The sequence below is a fragment of the Salmo salar genome, chromosome 13 (genome assembly GCF_965601325.2).
Source record: "Salmo salar chromosome 13, fSalSal1, whole genome shotgun sequence".
NCBI classification, from domain to species: domain Eukaryota; kingdom Metazoa; phylum Chordata; class Actinopteri; order Salmoniformes; family Salmonidae; genus Salmo; species Salmo salar.
In genome coordinates, this window is record NC_138303.1 from 44,241,218 (window position 1) to 44,259,214 (window position 17,997).

The 17,997-nt window shown below is 43.1% G+C and overlaps 2 protein-coding genes across 6 annotated transcripts in view; one reads left to right on the top strand and one right to left on the bottom strand.

The window, feature by feature from the left end:
* Positions 1–9,754, top strand: part of arhgef25a (Rho guanine nucleotide exchange factor (GEF) 25a) — a 139,326-nt gene extending 129,572 nt beyond the window's left edge. For 2 of the 5 annotated variants that reach the window (XM_045693292.2, XM_014135862.3), the window contains 5 exons: positions 147–338; positions 3,698–3,878; positions 4,470–4,720; positions 5,190–5,339; positions 7,169–9,754. In XM_045693292.2, the coding sequence (XP_045549248.1) occupies positions 147–338; positions 3,698–3,878; positions 4,470–4,720; positions 5,190–5,339; positions 7,169–7,300 (906 nt within the window). In that variant the 3' untranslated portion in view covers positions 7,301–9,754. The remainder of the gene's footprint in view (positions 1–146; positions 339–3,697; positions 3,879–4,469; positions 4,721–5,189; positions 5,340–7,168) is intronic. The other 3 variants (XM_045693293.2, XM_045693296.2, XM_045693297.2) reach the window with 3 other exon arrangements.
* A 3,244-nt stretch (positions 9,755–12,998) lies between these two features.
* Positions 12,999–16,406, bottom strand: sp5l (Sp5 transcription factor-like). The gene is made up of 2 exons (XM_014135861.3): positions 15,831–16,406; positions 12,999–15,280 (listed from the first exon to the last, which is right to left on the bottom strand). Exons 1-2 carry the CDS (start codon positions 15,882–15,884, stop codon positions 14,150–14,152), a joined length of 1,185 nt encoding a protein of 394 aa, XP_013991336.1. The 5' UTR covers positions 15,885–16,406; the 3' UTR covers positions 12,999–14,149.
* Between the last annotated feature and the right edge of the window lie 1,591 nt (positions 16,407–17,997).

A 17,997-nucleotide genomic window follows, 5' to 3' on the forward strand; every position in this document is an offset into this window, starting at 1 on the left:
TGGAAAACATCAACTAAGTGGACTGGCTGGGGGCTCAAGGAGATGTTTGCAAAATACTGCTGCAAGCCATAAGTAAGCCATGTAATAATCCCCTATTCACTTCTCACCCTGTGTCTCTTCCCTCCATCCTTCTCTTTCATCTCCAGGGTAAGATCACGGCGCAGGGGAAGCTGCTCCAGCAAGACACTTTCACGGTGGTGGAACAGGACAGTAGCTTCCTGTCCAGAGCCAAGGAGAGGCGGGTCTTCCTGTTTGAACAGCTGGTCATCTTCAGCGAGCCAATCGACAGGAAGAAAGGATTCTCACTTCCTGGTTACACCTTCAAGAGCAGCATCAAGGTAGGTCTCTCTTCTATTCAGATTTTTTTTTCTCCTCTCTAACTTCAGATTAGATTGAATGCATTAACTGCATAGGCTTTTTACCATAAGGAATCTATACAAATTTGACTGTTACATAACTTCTTTCAGTCCCAGATAATGAATTGCATAACTGATGTAAACAAACACAATGTTTCTCCAAATCTAACATTGTGTACAAGTTCTTGAGTGTTCTTGGAAGCCTTAAAAGCATCTGTGTTTGTTCTGTTGGTGAGGTATTTAATGACCCACACTCCAGGATGTCTTCCTCCTTCCACCAGATGGTAGTCAGATGTGATTTGTTCCCGGTGGATGGAACGTTGAAATAAAAATGGTGGATGTAACATTACTGGAACATTCTGTTTGAAATGCATGCATTTGTGTTAAAGTATGTTTACTCAACAAACTCTACTCGAAGTAAGCTGAATTTGGACAAGTATGTTGAGTACAATTTCAAATTCATGTTTCCTCAAAACAACTCAAAACCATAACCATCATTATTGTATTTCCCAGCATGCTGTCTTGCAGGTTGATTTTCAGAATTGTTTGTTTCAATACCTGTGTTTTTGCATGTACTTTGATTGGTTGATTAATCTTATGATACACAAACATAAGTAACATACATTTTTCTAAAGTAACGTAAACCTAAATTAATAGCCTGTCACGACTGTGTGTAGAGACGGACCAAGGCGCAGCGTGTTCTGAGTTCCACTTAATTTATTTAGTGAAACTTCCCAACAACAAAAAGAAACAAACAACGAACCGTGACAGAGGTGCTACATGCACTAACTCAAAACAAGATTCCACAAAACCCAGTGGGGAAATGGCTGCCTAAATATGATCCCCAATCAGAGACAACAATAAACAGCTGCCTCTGATTGGGAACCATACCAGGCCAACATAGATATAAAACAACCTAGATAACCCGCCCTAGTCACACCCTGACCTAACCAACATAGAGAATAAACGTCTCTCTATGGCCAGGGCGTGACATAGCCTGAGTGTTTATTTGCTTAAAGGCCCAATGGAGTTAAAAACGAGTTTTCCTGTGTTTTATATTTCCACACAATGAGGTTCGAATAATACTGTGAAATTGTGAAAATGATAACAGTGCCTGTTTAGTGTAAGAGCTGTTTGAAAAGACCGCCTGAATTTTCTTCCTGTTTGGTGGGATGGAGTGTTGGCCTTCCATGGTGACATCACCATGTGGCATATTTGTTAATAGACCAATAAGATAGAGCGATCCAAACTCTCTGCTAAAGTAGCTCATTTTCAGTATTCCCGTCCTCACTCAGACGACACCAAGACAGTCCTAGCTAAATTCTTGCTTGAGAAATTGCCCTTTTCTAAACTATTTTTGTTTCTTTTTGACCATTTTAATTGAAAACTATCACAGTAAGGTACTTAATTGTTACCCAGAAAGGATTTGATAATGAGATAAAAACGGCTGCATTCGACCTTTTAATCACACAAAACAGGCGCTTATCAGAGACAGACTTCTATTTGAGCCAGGCGTCTATTTCCTTAATGCACACAGATTTTGCTCATTTGCATAGTTCATTGTTTAATTCTAGCAATCACTTACAGCAGCATACTATGGCACTTATCGTAAGAGTAAGGGTGTTATCCCCGGTGTCCTGGCTAAATTTCCAAGCTGTCCCTCATACCATCATGGTCACCTAATCATCCCCAGTTTACAATTGGCTCATTCATCCCCCTCCTCTCCCCTGTAACTATTCCCCAGATCGTTGCTGTAAATGAGAACGTTTTCTCAGTCAACTTACCTGGTAAAAAAAATTTAACTGAATTTTTCTTAATTTCCAGCACTAATGTGTTATCAGTTACACACTGTGCCACGTTTCTTTTTGTCTTAGTATGCCTCTATACATTTTTTTAAATAAATAATTTCATTGACAGAATAAGCATTCTCGTCTTTGACTGTGCATTTTTGGCAGTTCTTCCTTTCGCCACCAGAGGGCAATCGGCTGATTTCTAGGGGTTTGTACTCCCGAAGTTGTTGACTGGTTTTGTGCTTGCCAGTTGGCTAGCAGTTCTCAGCTGTTAGTAGCCAATAGCTAGCAGTTTCTTACTTGCCCCCCAAAATGTTTGATTTCCGTCATTTTCTACTCATTACTGAATTATTTAATGTAACAAATCAAACATTAAACCTCATGGTAACTTCGTAAATAATTAATTTAGACCTGGCATTTATTTGAAACAGGCGTTTATTTGTTGAAATTTGTGTCATTGCCGGTTATTAAAAAGGAACATTAAAAAGAGACTATGTTTAATTTAAGTTTTACGGTAATCCAATCTGTTAGTAGTTCGATTTATTGCACCCGTTACTGAGATGGCTGTTCCAGTTTAATTGATTTGGGTTGTTTCAATATCAATCTTCCCTATCCCTACCCCGCCAGTTATTGTGAATGCAGGTTGAGGTCGATTAAAAGTTCCAATTGTTGAATATCCTCACTCTGACTGGATTCCAATAGTAACTACACATGGCATGCCAGCATAATGTGACTTGCAGGCTTGATGTGGCCTGTAAACCAGGAGTTTCAGACCACTGTGTTAGGGTATAACTAGGCCCTCAAAGAAATTCCTTATAATATATGTCATGTATTTTCATAAAGAGTTTAATTTGAAAGATAATATATTTATTTAGAAACTAACTTCAAGGCTACAGTAATGAAAAGCATTAAAGTCATGGGTGGTAACTACAATTCACTCGAAAGGCAAGGAACTCTGGGAAATATGCAAATAAAGTAGAATAAATTCAAAGTTGAGTGAACATTCGATTCAACTTGATAATGTATGTTGGTTCAGCTACACTCTTAGAAAAAAGGTGCTATCCAGAACTAAAAAGGGTTCCTCGGCTGTCCCCATATAAGAACCCTTTGAATAATCCCTTTTGGTTCCAGATAGAACCCTTTTGGGTTCCATGTAGAACCATTTCCACAGAGAGTTCTAGATGGAACCCAAGAGTTCTACCTGTAACCAAAAATGGTTCTACCTGAAACCAAAAAGGGTTCTTCTATTGGGACAGCCGCAGAACCCTTTTGGAACCCTTTTTTCCAAGAGTGTATATGCCCCCATTTTTTGCAAACTCACAATCGTATTGCAGCTGGTTGCCTTACAATTGTATATTGAATCAACATCTTCTTCTTTTTTTTTTTACAATCCAGGGTTGCTTTTCCAAAATGTGTAGGTTTCCCAGAAGTCCTAGTTCGAGAATTCAGAATTCCCTGCTTATTCCGTCCTCATTCTGGGAATCTTACAACCGGCAAATGTGGACATTTTGGGAAAGCAACCCTACTGAATACACCTGTGCTGTGTTCCAGGTGAGCTGTCTGGGGGTGGAGGCTCCGGTGGAGGGCGAGGCGGGCCGATTGGTGCTGACCTCACGGGGGGCTGACGGGAGTGTGGTGAGATACGTGCTCCAGGCCGCCTCCCCAGAGGTCTGCAGGGCCTGGGTCAACGATGTGGGACAGATCCTGGAGACCCAGAGGAACTTCCTCAATGGTAGGATCGGAGAAATACTGATAGAAAAACACAACAGCTTTACTTTCAGGATTCATATCTAACCCCATGCTGCCAACTTCCTCAATGTGAGGACAGGAGACACAGACAGACAAGATCTACACAGTAAACACCCACTTACTTTTACTCATGTCTGGCCTTTCCCACTGTTCCCCGGGCGCCTAAGACGTGGATGTCGATGAAGGCAGCCCCCCGCACCTCTCTGATTCAGAGGGGTTGTGTTAAATGCGGAAGACACATTTCAGTTGAATACATTCAGTTGCACAACTAACTAAGTATCCCCCTTTCCCTTTCCTTTCCCTTTCAACTTCCTCAACGGTACAATTGGAGACATACTGATGGCAAAACACAACATCCAGGAATCTTTACTAGTCACACGTCTTACGTTTAGCCTGATGCAATGTGAGCACTGAGCAGTAATGCTATCCAAAAGTAGTTCAGTACCAAGTCGACTTACACAAACAATAAAACTACAAAGACCAACGCTAATATTTTGACAAACATTGTGGCCCAAAATGAAGTGTTGCCTGGTCTAAATCCTCTCTCTCTGTCTTGTACCATGAATTCATCCAGCCCTCCAGTCTCCCATCGAGTACCAGCGCAGAGAGGGTACCAACAAGTCTAACAGCCTGGGCCGGAGCATGAGAGCCCCCCTGTCTTCGGCCAGCAGTCCCCTGCGCCCCCACTCCTCAGCCTCCATCGACCGCCAGCGCCTGCCCTGGCTGCGGTCCTACAACACCTCCCTCCCCACCCTCTACCTGCCCAGCCAGGGGGGTCAGGGAACAGGTCTCCAGGGCCCCGCTGAGACACACACACCCCGGGAGGTAAGGTCATACTGTATATACACATAGACAACACACACACACACACACACACACACACACACACACACACACACACACACACATACTGCCAGAGGTAAAGGGCCCAGTCACACACACATACACCTCAGTGACCTACAGCAGTCAGGGGCCAAACACTGTGCTTCTGTTTGACCACAAACAACGAGACACTGCCATCCCCGTTTAGCTCGCCGGACTGGAATGTGCTCCAGCCAAGCCTGACCGAGTGTACACATCCACCCCTTAGGCTACGTTAGACCACATCTCCACTACAGACTACATGTCTGGATCAGGAATCCTTCAATTAAATCCTAATCTGAAATAATCTGAGATCTCATGAGAAAAATGTTTTCCTGCCACAATAAAGAATAAACAATAATCTGCTGTCTATCAGCTCTAGTATTTAATATTTAGTTGTGTTGTGTGTGTGTGTGTGTGTGTGTGTTCGCAGTCTCCTCTGGTCAGTATGAACTCCCAGACAACAGTCTCGCCTTCTCACGTCCAGCTGGCTTTCACTGACCAGTCTTGTCTGTCTCACTACTCTCAGACCCAGACCTCCCTGCAGTGCCAAGCGGGGTCCAACGGGCTGCATAGCACACAGGTATACACATGTACACGCACAAACACACAGACACACACACACACACACACGTGCACATGCACTGACGCATGCACGCAAGCATGCGCACGCACACAGCACACGGCACAGAAATAAACACAATAAACACATGATAGTTGGGCTACTACTTCCTCTGTTGGCCAGAAACAGAAGAGGAATATTGTAGAGGAGTTTTGTCTGAAACAAGATGTAGAACCAGAAATCGTATCCTGTTGTTGGCCGTTGTTGAGTGTCTTAACCTTAGACCAACCATTCACTACACAACCCTCTGTTATTACTATGCACTTGTATCAAGTATAGACCATCTCTGGTCCACTTAGTGAGTGGAGCCAACATACCTATTTGTTCTGACTATAGGCAGTTGTTCTATGTAATTACTCAGGCTGGATGGGGCCTATGGGTACATAAACAGGAAATAGCCTGACCCAGACACGGAAGTCAGAGATGCCGATCGTTGGCCTAATTGTTCTTTCTCTCCCTCTCCCTCTCATGGTGGAATTTGCACATTGTGTTGTTGTGACTGATATATTGTAAACAGAAAAACAAACCACATTATGGCTGTCACTGACATATACTGAACAAGAATATAAACGCAACATGTAGTGTTGATCCCATGTTTCATGAGCTGAAATAAAAGATCCCAGAAATGTTCCATACTCACAAAAAGCTTATTTCTCTTAAATTGTGTGCACAAATATGTTTAAATCCCTGTTAGTGAGCATTTCTCCTTTGCCAAGATAATCTATCCACCTGACAGGTGTGGCATATCAAGAAGCTGATTAAACGGCATGATCATTACACAGGTGCACCTTATTGCTGGGGACAATAAAAGGCCACTCTAAAATGTGCAGTTTTGTCACACAACACAATGCCACAGCTGTCTCAAGTTGAGGGAGCGTGCAATTGGCATGCTGGCTGCAGGAATGTCCACCACAACTGTTGCCAGATCATTTCATGTTAATTTCTCTACCATAAGCCACCTCCAACATTGTTTTAGAGAATTTGTTAGTACGTCCAACCGGGCCTCACAACCGCAGACCATGTTTAACCATGCCAGCCGAGGACCTCCACATCCAGCTTCTTCACCTGCGGGATCGTCTAAGACCAGCCACCCAGCCAGCGAATAAAACTGTGGGTTTGCACAAAACAATTTCTCCACAAACTGTCAGGAACCTTCTCAGGGAGGCTCATCTGCCTTCTCGTCATCCTCACCAGGGTCTTGACCTGACTGCAGTTCGGCATCGTAACCAACATCAGTGGGCAAATGCTCACCTTCGATGCACACTGACATGCTGGAGAAGTGTGCTCTTCACGGATGAATCCCGGCTTCAACTGTACCGGCAGATGTCAGACAGCGTGTATGGCGTCATGTGGGCGAGTGGTTTGCTGATGTTAATGTTGTAAACAGTACCCCGTGGTGGCGGTGGGGTTATGGTGTGCGCCGGCATAAGCTACGGACAACGGACACAATTGCATTTTACCGATGGCAATTTGAATGAGATCCTGAGGCTCGTTGACGTGCCATTGCTCCGCCGTCCTCACCGACAATGCAAGGCCCCATGTCGCAAGGATATTTTTGTTCAGCGTAGTAGCTCATTTGCAAAACATCTTTATTCGTTAACGTTTCGACCTACATTCCCCTAAAAAATATATCTTCTGACATATAAGATTTCTCCCCAGAGTTATACACAATGGCTAAAGTGAGGCATATGCCTCTCTTTGGGGAAAAACAGCTATTTAGGCTACATTTCATGAAATCTATCTATGAAGTTGTAAACATATTTGAATCTGTGTCTCCTCCTCTCCCCCAGCAGAGCGCAGGAGAGGGCTGCAGTACCAGGGGCCTGCCTGGTGAGGCTGTACCTCCTCCTGTATCTGTCTCTGGTCCATTGGCCGGCAAGCGCTCCAGCAACCTGGCCCAGCTCAATGAAGATGACCTATGAACCCTGACCCCTAGGAGGAAGGAGGTTCACGGACCGCCACAGCTACAGAGAGAAGAAGGAGGACCTCATCTAGGCTTACCATATTTTGAAGGTGGATGGGGTGCTTCTGTAAGGAGTAAGGACTGGATGCAGACTGCTCTTCTGGACTGTTGCTAGTGCTTTTTCAGACTGTTACCGGGCGGTTCACCGACACTCTGAGAAATATAAACCATGATTCTAACGGAATATACAGTATGCGCCTTTCATCTGATTTTTTTGTTGTTGAGCGATGTGATTTGAGGTTGAAGACGTGCCTCTGCGTGGCACCACTAATGGGTAGCACCCAGCTAGATGTTGCAATGGCTGAGGTTATGAAGAACACCAAACGGACATCAGGTATTATGGTGACTTTGCTTGTTTTATTATGACGACTTTGCTTGTTTTATTTTTCATTTTGGAGAATTTCTAGACAGTATATATTGTACTGTCTATCAGAGGGCTGTGGGATTTGTTCAAAGGAAGAAAAAACATGTCCATTCCTGATTGGGGAGGTCACTGGAGACGTGTCTGTGTGTGAGTGTGCACGCTGCATGCATGTGTGTGTGCATATGTGCGCAACATGCGTCTGTGTGTGCATATGTGAGTGAAATGCGTCCGTGTGTGTGTGTGTGTGTGTGTGTGTGTGTGTGTGTGTGTGTGTGTGTGTGTGTGTGTGTGTGTGTGTGTGTGTGTGTGTGTGTGTGTGTGTGTGTGTGTGTGTGTGTGTGTGTGTGTGTGTGTGTGTGTGTGTGTGTGTGTAAATATGTGAGTAAATTGTGTGTGTGTTTGTGTGTGTGTGTGTGTGTGTGTACAGGATTGGCGGCTTCTCTTCTTGTAAACAAACATGGATCTGAGGAGCTCTACTTTTCTTTCGACTTTCGTTCTACTTTTCTCTCACACTGCTGGATTCTTCCGACAACTACTTCTATTCTCAGGCTGTTTAAAACATGAAGTCATTCCTCCACTGAGCGTATACAGTGCGTTACTTTCTGTAGACACTGAGGAGAGAGGACGGGATAACAGCAAATGCATTTGATCTGTAAATATGTAGAACATTGGATTCATCTCTCACGGAACAGAATTGTTCTGCTCTTACCGCAGTGTTTCCAATGGATGAGAACGAGAGAGCTCTCCCATGTTCTCTTATTCTGTTTGACCCCAAGTTGGCTCATGTTTGATCTGGAGATTCCAGACTAAAAAGGGGTGAGGGAGCCCCCTGGAGGCACTCTGCGGGCGTGACGTCCCTCTAATGTCACTTCAGACCTAATGGTCTTTCCTTGATTCCTTGTGTTCTCTGCTCCCATCCTTTCTCTGTCTCTTTCTCTAAAAGTCAGAGGGAATTGAGGACATGATTATGTTGGGAGAGAAGAGACGGGGAGAGGACGGGTGTAGAGGACACAAGGAATCGAGGAAAGACTATTGAGATGTGGCCAGAGTGGTGGCCATGCCATAGCCAGTCTGACGGGAACGCTAGGGGACGGAGACCGACTGAAATTTCAAACATATGTTTTCTTGACGACAGGAGACATGAAGGGGTGGTTTTGAAATGTGGTAAGGTGTCACACAGTCTGTCAATGAAGTCCAATGATGACATGCCACAGCCTTCTGCTGTGTTCAATGATCTCTGCTGGCTTTTGCTACTCCAGCACATTGGTACACGCAATACACCTGGCTCAGGCTTACATCTCTGGTTCTTAGATAAAGGACAGCGGTTTAGAGACAGTTAACTACTTGGGTTGTTGTATCAGTTGACACTGTGGATATCAAGTGCTGCATCTGCATGCTCTGTGCTCATCAAAGTGAGACTTTTGCCAAAGGCAGGTGCTTTTAGAACCTCATGTACTTCAGTTCATTCTGCTACTCTAATATATTGCCAACTGTTGTTTTTTTACACATCAAATCAAATACATGTAGTTGTGATTTGTTTACTTCAATGCCCGACCTTTCGTCTTCTGAATAGAAACAAATGACTGTAAAACGAGAAGAGATAGAAGAGATGATTTCAGCTCTTGGTGAATCCTTCTCTGTTACCAGTAGAGGTCAGTGTAAGGCTTTCAAATACAGATAGCAGTCATTGGAGATCAGACAGCTGCATCGAAGATCAATGTCTTCAAGTTACAATGCCCCCTCTAGCTAAATCTGTTTAGAATATCTAAATTACAATGACTGTTTAAATTCAGAACATAAAAGTTTGGTCAAAAACTCCATCTCAACTCCCCAGTGCTCATGGACTAAGGGGAGCTGTTTGTAAAGTTGAAGTCACAGTGGCGATTATTGCTCTGGCATTTTGTGCATGTTACTTAAATATGAAGGAATACCACTACAGAAATTAAGATACACTAAAGAAAAGAGCAGGACAAGGGCTATAATGATGCCATGTTTGACTGAATAGAATCGGTTGTATTATATCAAATAAAAAGTCTTTTGAATTAGGAATTGTCTATTTCATGTCATTTCTGAAGGTATATCCCTCTAACATTGAGATGATCTGAATATATATCGAAATATACATGAGTTTTAATACATGGAAATAATAACCAAATCAGATTTATATTATTTAATTTATTTTACCATTATTTTACCAGGTAAGTTGACTGAAAACATGTTCTCATTTACAGCAATGACCTGGGGAATATTTACAGGGGAGAGGAGGGAGGATGAATGAGCCAATTGTAATCTGGGGATGATTAGGTGGCCATGATGGTACAGTTGAAGTCAGAAATTTACATGCACCTTAGCCAAATACATTTAAACTCAGTTTTTCACAATTCCTGACATTTAATCCTAGTAAAAAGGCCCTGTCTTAGGTCAGTTAGGATCACCACTTTATTTTAAGAATGTGAAATGTCAGAATAATAGTTTAGAGAATGATTTATTTCAGCTTTTATTTCTTTGATCACATTCCCAGTGGGTCAGAAGTTTACATATACTCAATTAGTATTTGGTAGCATTGCCTTTAAATTGTTTAACTTGGGTCAAATGTTTTGGGGTGCCTTCCAACAGCTTCCCACAATAAGTTGGGTGAATTTTGGCCCATTCCTCCTGACAGAGCTGGTGTGACGGAATCAGGTTTGTAGGCCTCCTTGCTCGCACACACTTTTTCAGTTCTGCCCACAAATGTTCTATAAGTTTGAGGTCAGGGCTTTGTGATGTCCACTCCAATACCTTGACTTTGTTGTCCTTAAGCCATTTTGCCACAACTTTGGAAGTATGCTTGGGGTCATTGTCCATTTGGAAGACCCATTTGCGACCAAGCATTAACTTCCTGACTGATGTCTTGAGATGTTGCTTCAATATATCCACATAATTTCCTTCCTCATGAAGCCATCTATTTTGTGAAGTGCACCAGTCCCTCCTGCAGCAAAGCACCCCCACAACATGATGCTGCCACTCCCGTGCTTCACGGTTGGGATGGTGTTCTTCAGCTTGCAAGCCTCCCCCTTTTTCCTCCAAACATAACGATGGTCATTATGGCCACACAGTTCTATTTATGTTTCATCAGACCAGAGGACATTTCTCCAAACAGTACGATCTTTGTCCCCATGTGCAGTTGCAAACCGTAGTCTGGCTTTTTTATGGAGGTTTTGGAGCAGTGGCTTCTCCCTTGCTGAGCGGCCTTTCAGGTTATGTCGATATAGGACTAGTTTTACTGTGGATATAGATACTTTTGTACCTGTTTCCTCCAGCATCTTCACAAGGTCCTTTGTTGTTGTTCTGGGATAGATTTGCACTTTTCGTACCAAAGTACGTTGATCTCTATGAGACAGAACGCATCTCCTTCCTGAGTGGTATGACAGCTGTGTGGTCCCATGGCGTTTATATTTGCGTACTATTGTTTGTAACGATGAACGTGGTACCTTCAGGCATTTGGAAATTGCTCCCAAGGATGAACCAGACTTGGGGAGGTCTACAATGTTTTTTTTCTGAGGTCTTGGCTGATTTCTTTTGATTTTCCCATGATGTCAAGCAAAGAGGCACTGAGTTTGAAGGTAGGCCATGAAATACATCCACAGGTACACCTCCAATTGACTCAAATTATGTTAATTAGCCTATCAGAAACTTCTAAAGCCATGACATCCTTTTCTGGAATTTCCCAAGCTGTTTAAAGGCACAGTCAACTTAGTGTATGTAAACTTCTGACCCAATGGAATTGTGATACAGTGAATTATAAGTGAAATAATCTGTCTGTAAACAATTGTTGAAAAAATTAATTGTGTCATGCATAAAGTAGATGTCCTAGCCGACTTGCCAAAACTATAGTTTGTTAACAAGAAATTTGTGGACTGGTTGAAAACGAGTTATAATAACTCTAACCTAAGTGTATGTAAACTTCGGACTTCAACTGTATGAGAACCAGATTGGGCTTTTAGCCAGGACAACGGGGTTTATATTCTAATCTGAAAATGAACCCTAAAATAAAAAGGACCTAACCCTGCTCATACATACAGAAATAGCAAGGAGGAAAGTCCCACCTTTTTAATTGTAGTGCCACATACCCCAGCCTAAACTAAAGAAATACCCTTCACTAGTATGTTATACTAGGGAAATTGTGTTTCCATATCTAGGGCTGACAGTGAGGACTTGTGAAAAGCATAATCAACAACCATTTGCATGATCAAAACAGTTGCTTTTAATGTAAAGGACAGCTGAAAAGTACCAATTGGTCTGGCTTTGGCCCCAATTAAAAACAGGTCCTCCGGAGCCATGGTCAAATGAGACACGGGTGCTGGCCCACGTAGAGCCTTTTGGGTAAAACTGTGTGTGAAAATGCACAAAAGAGATAACCCCTGGATAAGCAGGGACACCAGAAATCTGTTCATCAGAATAAACACTCGTCCTGGTCCTGAGCTGTAAAGTAGAGCAGGTCTTGATTGTAAGATGCCTGGGATATATGGGTGCAAGGGGGGAGAGGGGGTGAGGCTGGGGGCCAGAGGAGGGGTATAAAGAGTATTAACTTTCAGGGGGTTAAATCAAAGGGAGTTCCTATCACCAAGAGGGATTGTTAGTTGGTTAGTTCCCCTCAGAATAAAAGGTCACCCTAGGCAGTAAAGCAGGGCTGAACGTAACACAACTGTGATATATAGGAACTGAAGGGGAGGGGGGGGGGGGGGGGGGGGGGGGGGCAGAGAGAGGGAACCTGGAAGAGAGAGGAGTGAGAGAGGTATTAACTTCCAAAATCAAAGGGCTTTCCTGTCACCACTGGGGGGAAGGGTCTGAGCAACAGGGGTCCTATTCACGGGAGGGTCCCGTCGAGTGGAGGGCCATTGCATCTGTTGTCTCAATCTCCTCCATTCAGAGAAAGAAAACAGCCATTAAAGCCACATGACTGTGAACTTGATTGCAGAAGGCCCACCCCAAATTGCCCCCGTCTCCCACAAACAGCCTGCGTCCCCAGTCAATGGTGGTCTCTCCGTGTTTACTTTGAGGTGTGAAATCTTTGAACATCCCCTCCACTCCCCATTTTTAAGAGGTGTTTCCTTCACACTTCAATGATACAATGACCCACCATTTGTATTCTGAATGAATACAATCAAATTACAATTGAATGAAACGTTAGATATTTTGGTTGACTAGAATGCCATTCATTGTATTAGGTTGGAAGAAGGCATAAAAAACATTTGAGTCTCACACTATCGCTCTGAGAAAATAGGAGAAAATAACATATAACATTGAATGTGGATTTGCTTTAGCAAAGAATTTCCGTTTATTAAAATGTACATGCAGTCTTAACTTCAATTAAGTTGTCTGTGAAATTGATACATTATTTACAAAGTCTTCCAACAAATGTTGGTTTGTACACATAGGAATGGTAATTCACATTCTGATTAAATAACAGGAATCAATTTCAACAACAGATGAAACTGAGATAGGGGTTTATATATCCATTAATAAAACATTATAACACTGATCCCACAATCAACCGTCAGATCAATATATACATTTGGCCAAACAGCAAATTTCTTAAATCAACTGATATGTGGTATACTTACTTCAGATACATTCTCTTCCTCATGTAATTCACATTCCATTATCAAAAACCTTTCTGAATTCCAGATTCTAAAAGATGAAACATGCAGAAAGTGGATTATTTGCATGTTACATAAATTTGCTGAATTATTTATATTTCAATATTACAAATTAAATCCAAATAAAATGAAGACCTTGGAATTCTTATTTATTATGACTATCTACTCAAGCTGCTACACCAAGTCACTTTACTACTTAAAAACAGTCTTCATTTTGAAAAAAATCTATCATACTGTATATTCTATTATGTACATACTTCTCGTACTAGTTTTTATTTTATTTTATTTTTTAACTTTTAATTACTACTTGTTATTTTTGGACTTTTGTATTTGGCATTTGATTCTTGCTTGATATTATTGTTCTGCGTTGTTGAGTTAGCAAGCAAGCATTTCACTGTACCGTGTGCACGTGACCAATAAACTTTTGATTTGATTTGACCTTGGACATTGATAGCTGATTAATGTGGGAACCAGGTTATAATGTCGCCATCAAGGGTTAAGAGTGGCTACCATCTTGCTATGGGAGATCATTTTTTGTGCGACACCTAGAAATGCCCAGTGAACGCTCTGTATCCATATCACAATCCTAAACCTCGCCGCTCGCTTTGCTTCCCTTGTTGTGAAATACCTCTCAAAAGCTTTTTGTTGACGGGCTGAAAAGGGTCACGACTACAGAGGTTAATAGTCTATAGGGTGTCCTTGTCCTCCACTCTCTCTCAGAGGGTCTGTGGCAGTTACAGTACAATCACATATTGCAGTCTCTTGGCTCTATATAGAGTCTATTGAACCCGCCCTCTAGTCCGTTCTACTCTCTCTTGATATTGGCCAACAGAGAGTCTGACGTGTTCCCTCCGGACCGGCTCTTCCTGCTCTGGTGAGTCTTGACATGTTTGGAGAGGTGGTCGCTCCTCATGAACCTCTTCCCACACTGCTGGCATCCGAACCTCTTCTCCCCGGTGTGTGTTCTGAGGTGGCGCTGTAGCTCGTCGGAGCGCGTGAAGCTCTTCCCGCAGAACAGCCAGTTGCAGATGAACGGCCTCTCCCCGGCATGCCAGCGCAGGTGGGCCTTCAGGTGAGACGTCTTCTTGTACACCTTGCCGCACTCTGGGATATGACAGATGTGCAGTCGTTTCTTGCCAAACTCGAGTCCCCCGCCATTGGCCTGGCAGTTGGGGCACTTGCAGCGACGGCAGCGGCGTGTGGAGGATAACAGGCCCTTGGAGGTGCCCTGTAGGAGGGCTGCGATTTGGGGCTGGTGGCCCAGGACCAGCTGCCGGCCCAGGGAGAAGGGGTGGTGGTTGGTGGGGCTTCCGTGGCCAGTGGTCTGGGGGAGGCTCCACCAGCCCTGCTGGCCCTCCTCCCCGACATGGTGTTGTCCTCCGGATAGATGGTGCCTGGCGGAGGATACAGAGTTCTGAAAGAAGCCAGGGAAGTTTTGTCCCACAGAGACGCCGTTATGCTGGGGGTAGTACTGCGGCCCATTGGGACCCTGGCTCTGGGATGAGAGGACCTTGACGGGGGAGAGTTCGAAAGAGTAGGCGGAGGGAGGCTCGGCCGGCGGAGTCAGGGGCAGCTCGTGGTGGTGGTGGTGATGGTGGTGGTGATGGTAGAGCGCGTGGGGGTGAGGACCCAGGCCAGAAGGCAGACTCTGTCCAGGGCCAACAGGGAACTGGACCTTGGGCACGGCGAATGTCATCTGATGTGCGGCTGCAGTGAGGCTGGAGGCGCTGAGACTAGAACTCGGGGCCACCGCCACCTCGTTGCTCCAGAGCTGGAACATCCCGGAGGCTGAGCTCACCCCTACCGCCCCCTCATAGGGGAACTGGGAGCTCTCAGAGCCCACCGTGCCACCCACCTGCCAGGCCTGGCTACAGGTGGTGGCCAGGAAGGACAGGGCGTTGGGGGCTCCCTCTGGGGAAGAGCTGGGGGTCCGGTCCTGGTGGAAGATGGAAAAGAACATAATTCACTAACTCACACTAATGACACAGGCTAATCAATCTATCACATTTTTTCATAAAGTACTTTTAACATCACAAGTTGTCACAGAATGCTTTTACAATAAGTCTGGTGAAACTTCAGGAATCTTAGCAATTCAAGTGAATATTGTGTATTAAAAAAATGTATCGTGTGCAAATAACAGTCATTTCTCATGAGGTACTTTTATTTGTTCTTGAATATCAGATACCAGAAGTTTTACATATACAAATGTCAACTACAATATTCACAAATATTTATTGATTACAACTATATCATGATACAGCATCTGTGCAACTTAAAACTTCCTAACATTCTTTCATTCTGTAAGATTTTAAAATAATAAACGTTTACATAGCTATAAACGGGACAGCGAATATAGCCTACTGAACGTCACATTTTATAACTCTACAGACGTATTAACGTTGAACAAATTATTGCCAGACATTTATGCCGACGCAATAAACTGTATAGAAGTGCCTATATTGATTCGCATCAAAACGATTACAAACCTGTAAAAAGGTGTGTAGAAAGTTGTCATTCCGTTGTATCGTCAGCGCAGCCATCTGTCCACGCGCTCTGTGTCTCCGCACCTGCAACACGAGCTGCGCGGAAAGGCAGCGATGAACGAGTTTACCAGGAGAGGTGCGCGGTGTCGATGGAGAGAAGAGCAGCAAGCACCCTGAAACTAAAAACAATCCTATCCAGAAACAAAGTAATCCTGTGTCATGCAAGGCAAGTGTCCGGTCCTCAGTCCGCTTGGTTACAACGCTTAAAATGAACTGACTCTGAATGAAAGACCGAACTAATTCCAGTTCACGTGGGTCCTCTTTTCAGTCACAAGCAGTCTCATACAGCCACGGAGCAGAGCGCTTCTTTGAAGTGCAAGTGAAGAAGAGACTACCGCAAGAAATCCTGTGGATTATTTCAAAGGCAGTTGCATGAGCTGTATCTTGTCTTTATAAAGAGGAAAGGTCCTCTCAACGGGGTCTCCATGAGAACCAGTATGGAGAGGAGATGTGAGGAGGGGAGTAAGGGAGGGGGGTTGATTGGAGGAGGGGGTTACATTGATTGTTAGTTGGTTGACGGGGAGAAGGGTTGCTCATAATTTGCACTCAATTTCTACCAAATGCTGACCGTGCAAAACAACTCCTCCCTCAATTGTTCTGAAAAACTTTGAGGCGTGAAAAAGGTATTCAGTAATATCCTACAATTTGAGGGAGGGATGTGCTCTCGATTTTCTCTGCATATAAACTGCATATCAACGCGTATTTTGTTAAATAAATGGGCAACTTTATTACACGTGTAGGCCATTACTATTATTAATAATACGCCTGACCGTAATAATAAGCATCATCATTTGGCATTACTGCACATAACATTATCAATATAGTTTAGAAGACAGAAAAATCTAAACCAAGATCACTCCATTGCTCATTGCCTACAGTGCTTGGAACAACACAATTTGCATGAATGGAATAATAATAATTATTGTGAATTCTAAATATAATATTCTTAAATTACTGAACTCTATCAGCAATGTCTACAGTGCTTGCAACATCGCTTGAAATTAAGTGGGGTCTTTACTTGTTATTTGATCTTTATGATAAGCAGTTCATGAGCAGTTACACGCGAAAATACATGGCTTAAACTCTATTCAATGCACCAACATGCAAAGCTATTTAGAGATGAGAATAATCACCCATTACAGAGCATTCAGAGTCAAATACATAGGTGATATATCATACCAGGGTGGAGATGGGCAATACATGATCAAATCAAATATGTTTCATCACAGAAACAAATACAACGCTTTTAAACGTCGTCCGTTCAGTTCTCTCTCCTTTTTTCTCACGGTTACACCTTCCCAGGCTTCACTTGGGATCAGACTGTAAAGAATGTCACATCACCCTCATGACCATAACATTAAATGTTTTCCCTCACAAAGCTAATTGATAAAACCTAATCAAAGCCTGCCCAGTACTCACTGCTAGGTGACACGTCAAATAGGTCCTGCCCTGCGTGACTCCCTCACACTTCAGGGTCAAGGAAAGGCCATTACAGATCTACTGCATTAATACATGCAGATTGGGAGAGTTAATCTAATTCTGTAGATCTGTTAACCATTACAAAGTTAAGAGCTTAAATTCAAATTGGCAGCTCTGCTCATTTCTCATGTAAATAGGAGAGCAAAGCCTGAGCCTCTCTTCTCATTTGCTGTGAACCACATTATTCTCACAGTTCGGCAGTTCTCAATGAAAGAAAATGCAGAGAACTTTGCAGAAAAGGATCAGACTTTGTTCTGTGTTAATACCTAACACCACTTTAGCAAAATGTATACATGAGTCATATACCTGTACTGTAAGCAATCATTTCCAAACAGTTACTGTATGATTTAAAAGTTTGCATCATATGAAAAATATTACAGGCAAACAAAATGTAGATTAAAGATTAATAGGCAAATGTCATTTCAATCTGACCATTGGTATTTTGATGAATGAAAAACGAGGGTTCTACTAACTAGTTATTACCCCACCAACACAGTATGTAATATTACTTATTTACAAAATAACTTTATTTTTCTAAAAGAAATTTCATTTGAGGGGTTAGATACATAAGCATATGGATTGTAAACATGACTGATTGAGTTTGCCCTATGGCCATTTGAGAAGGATATTT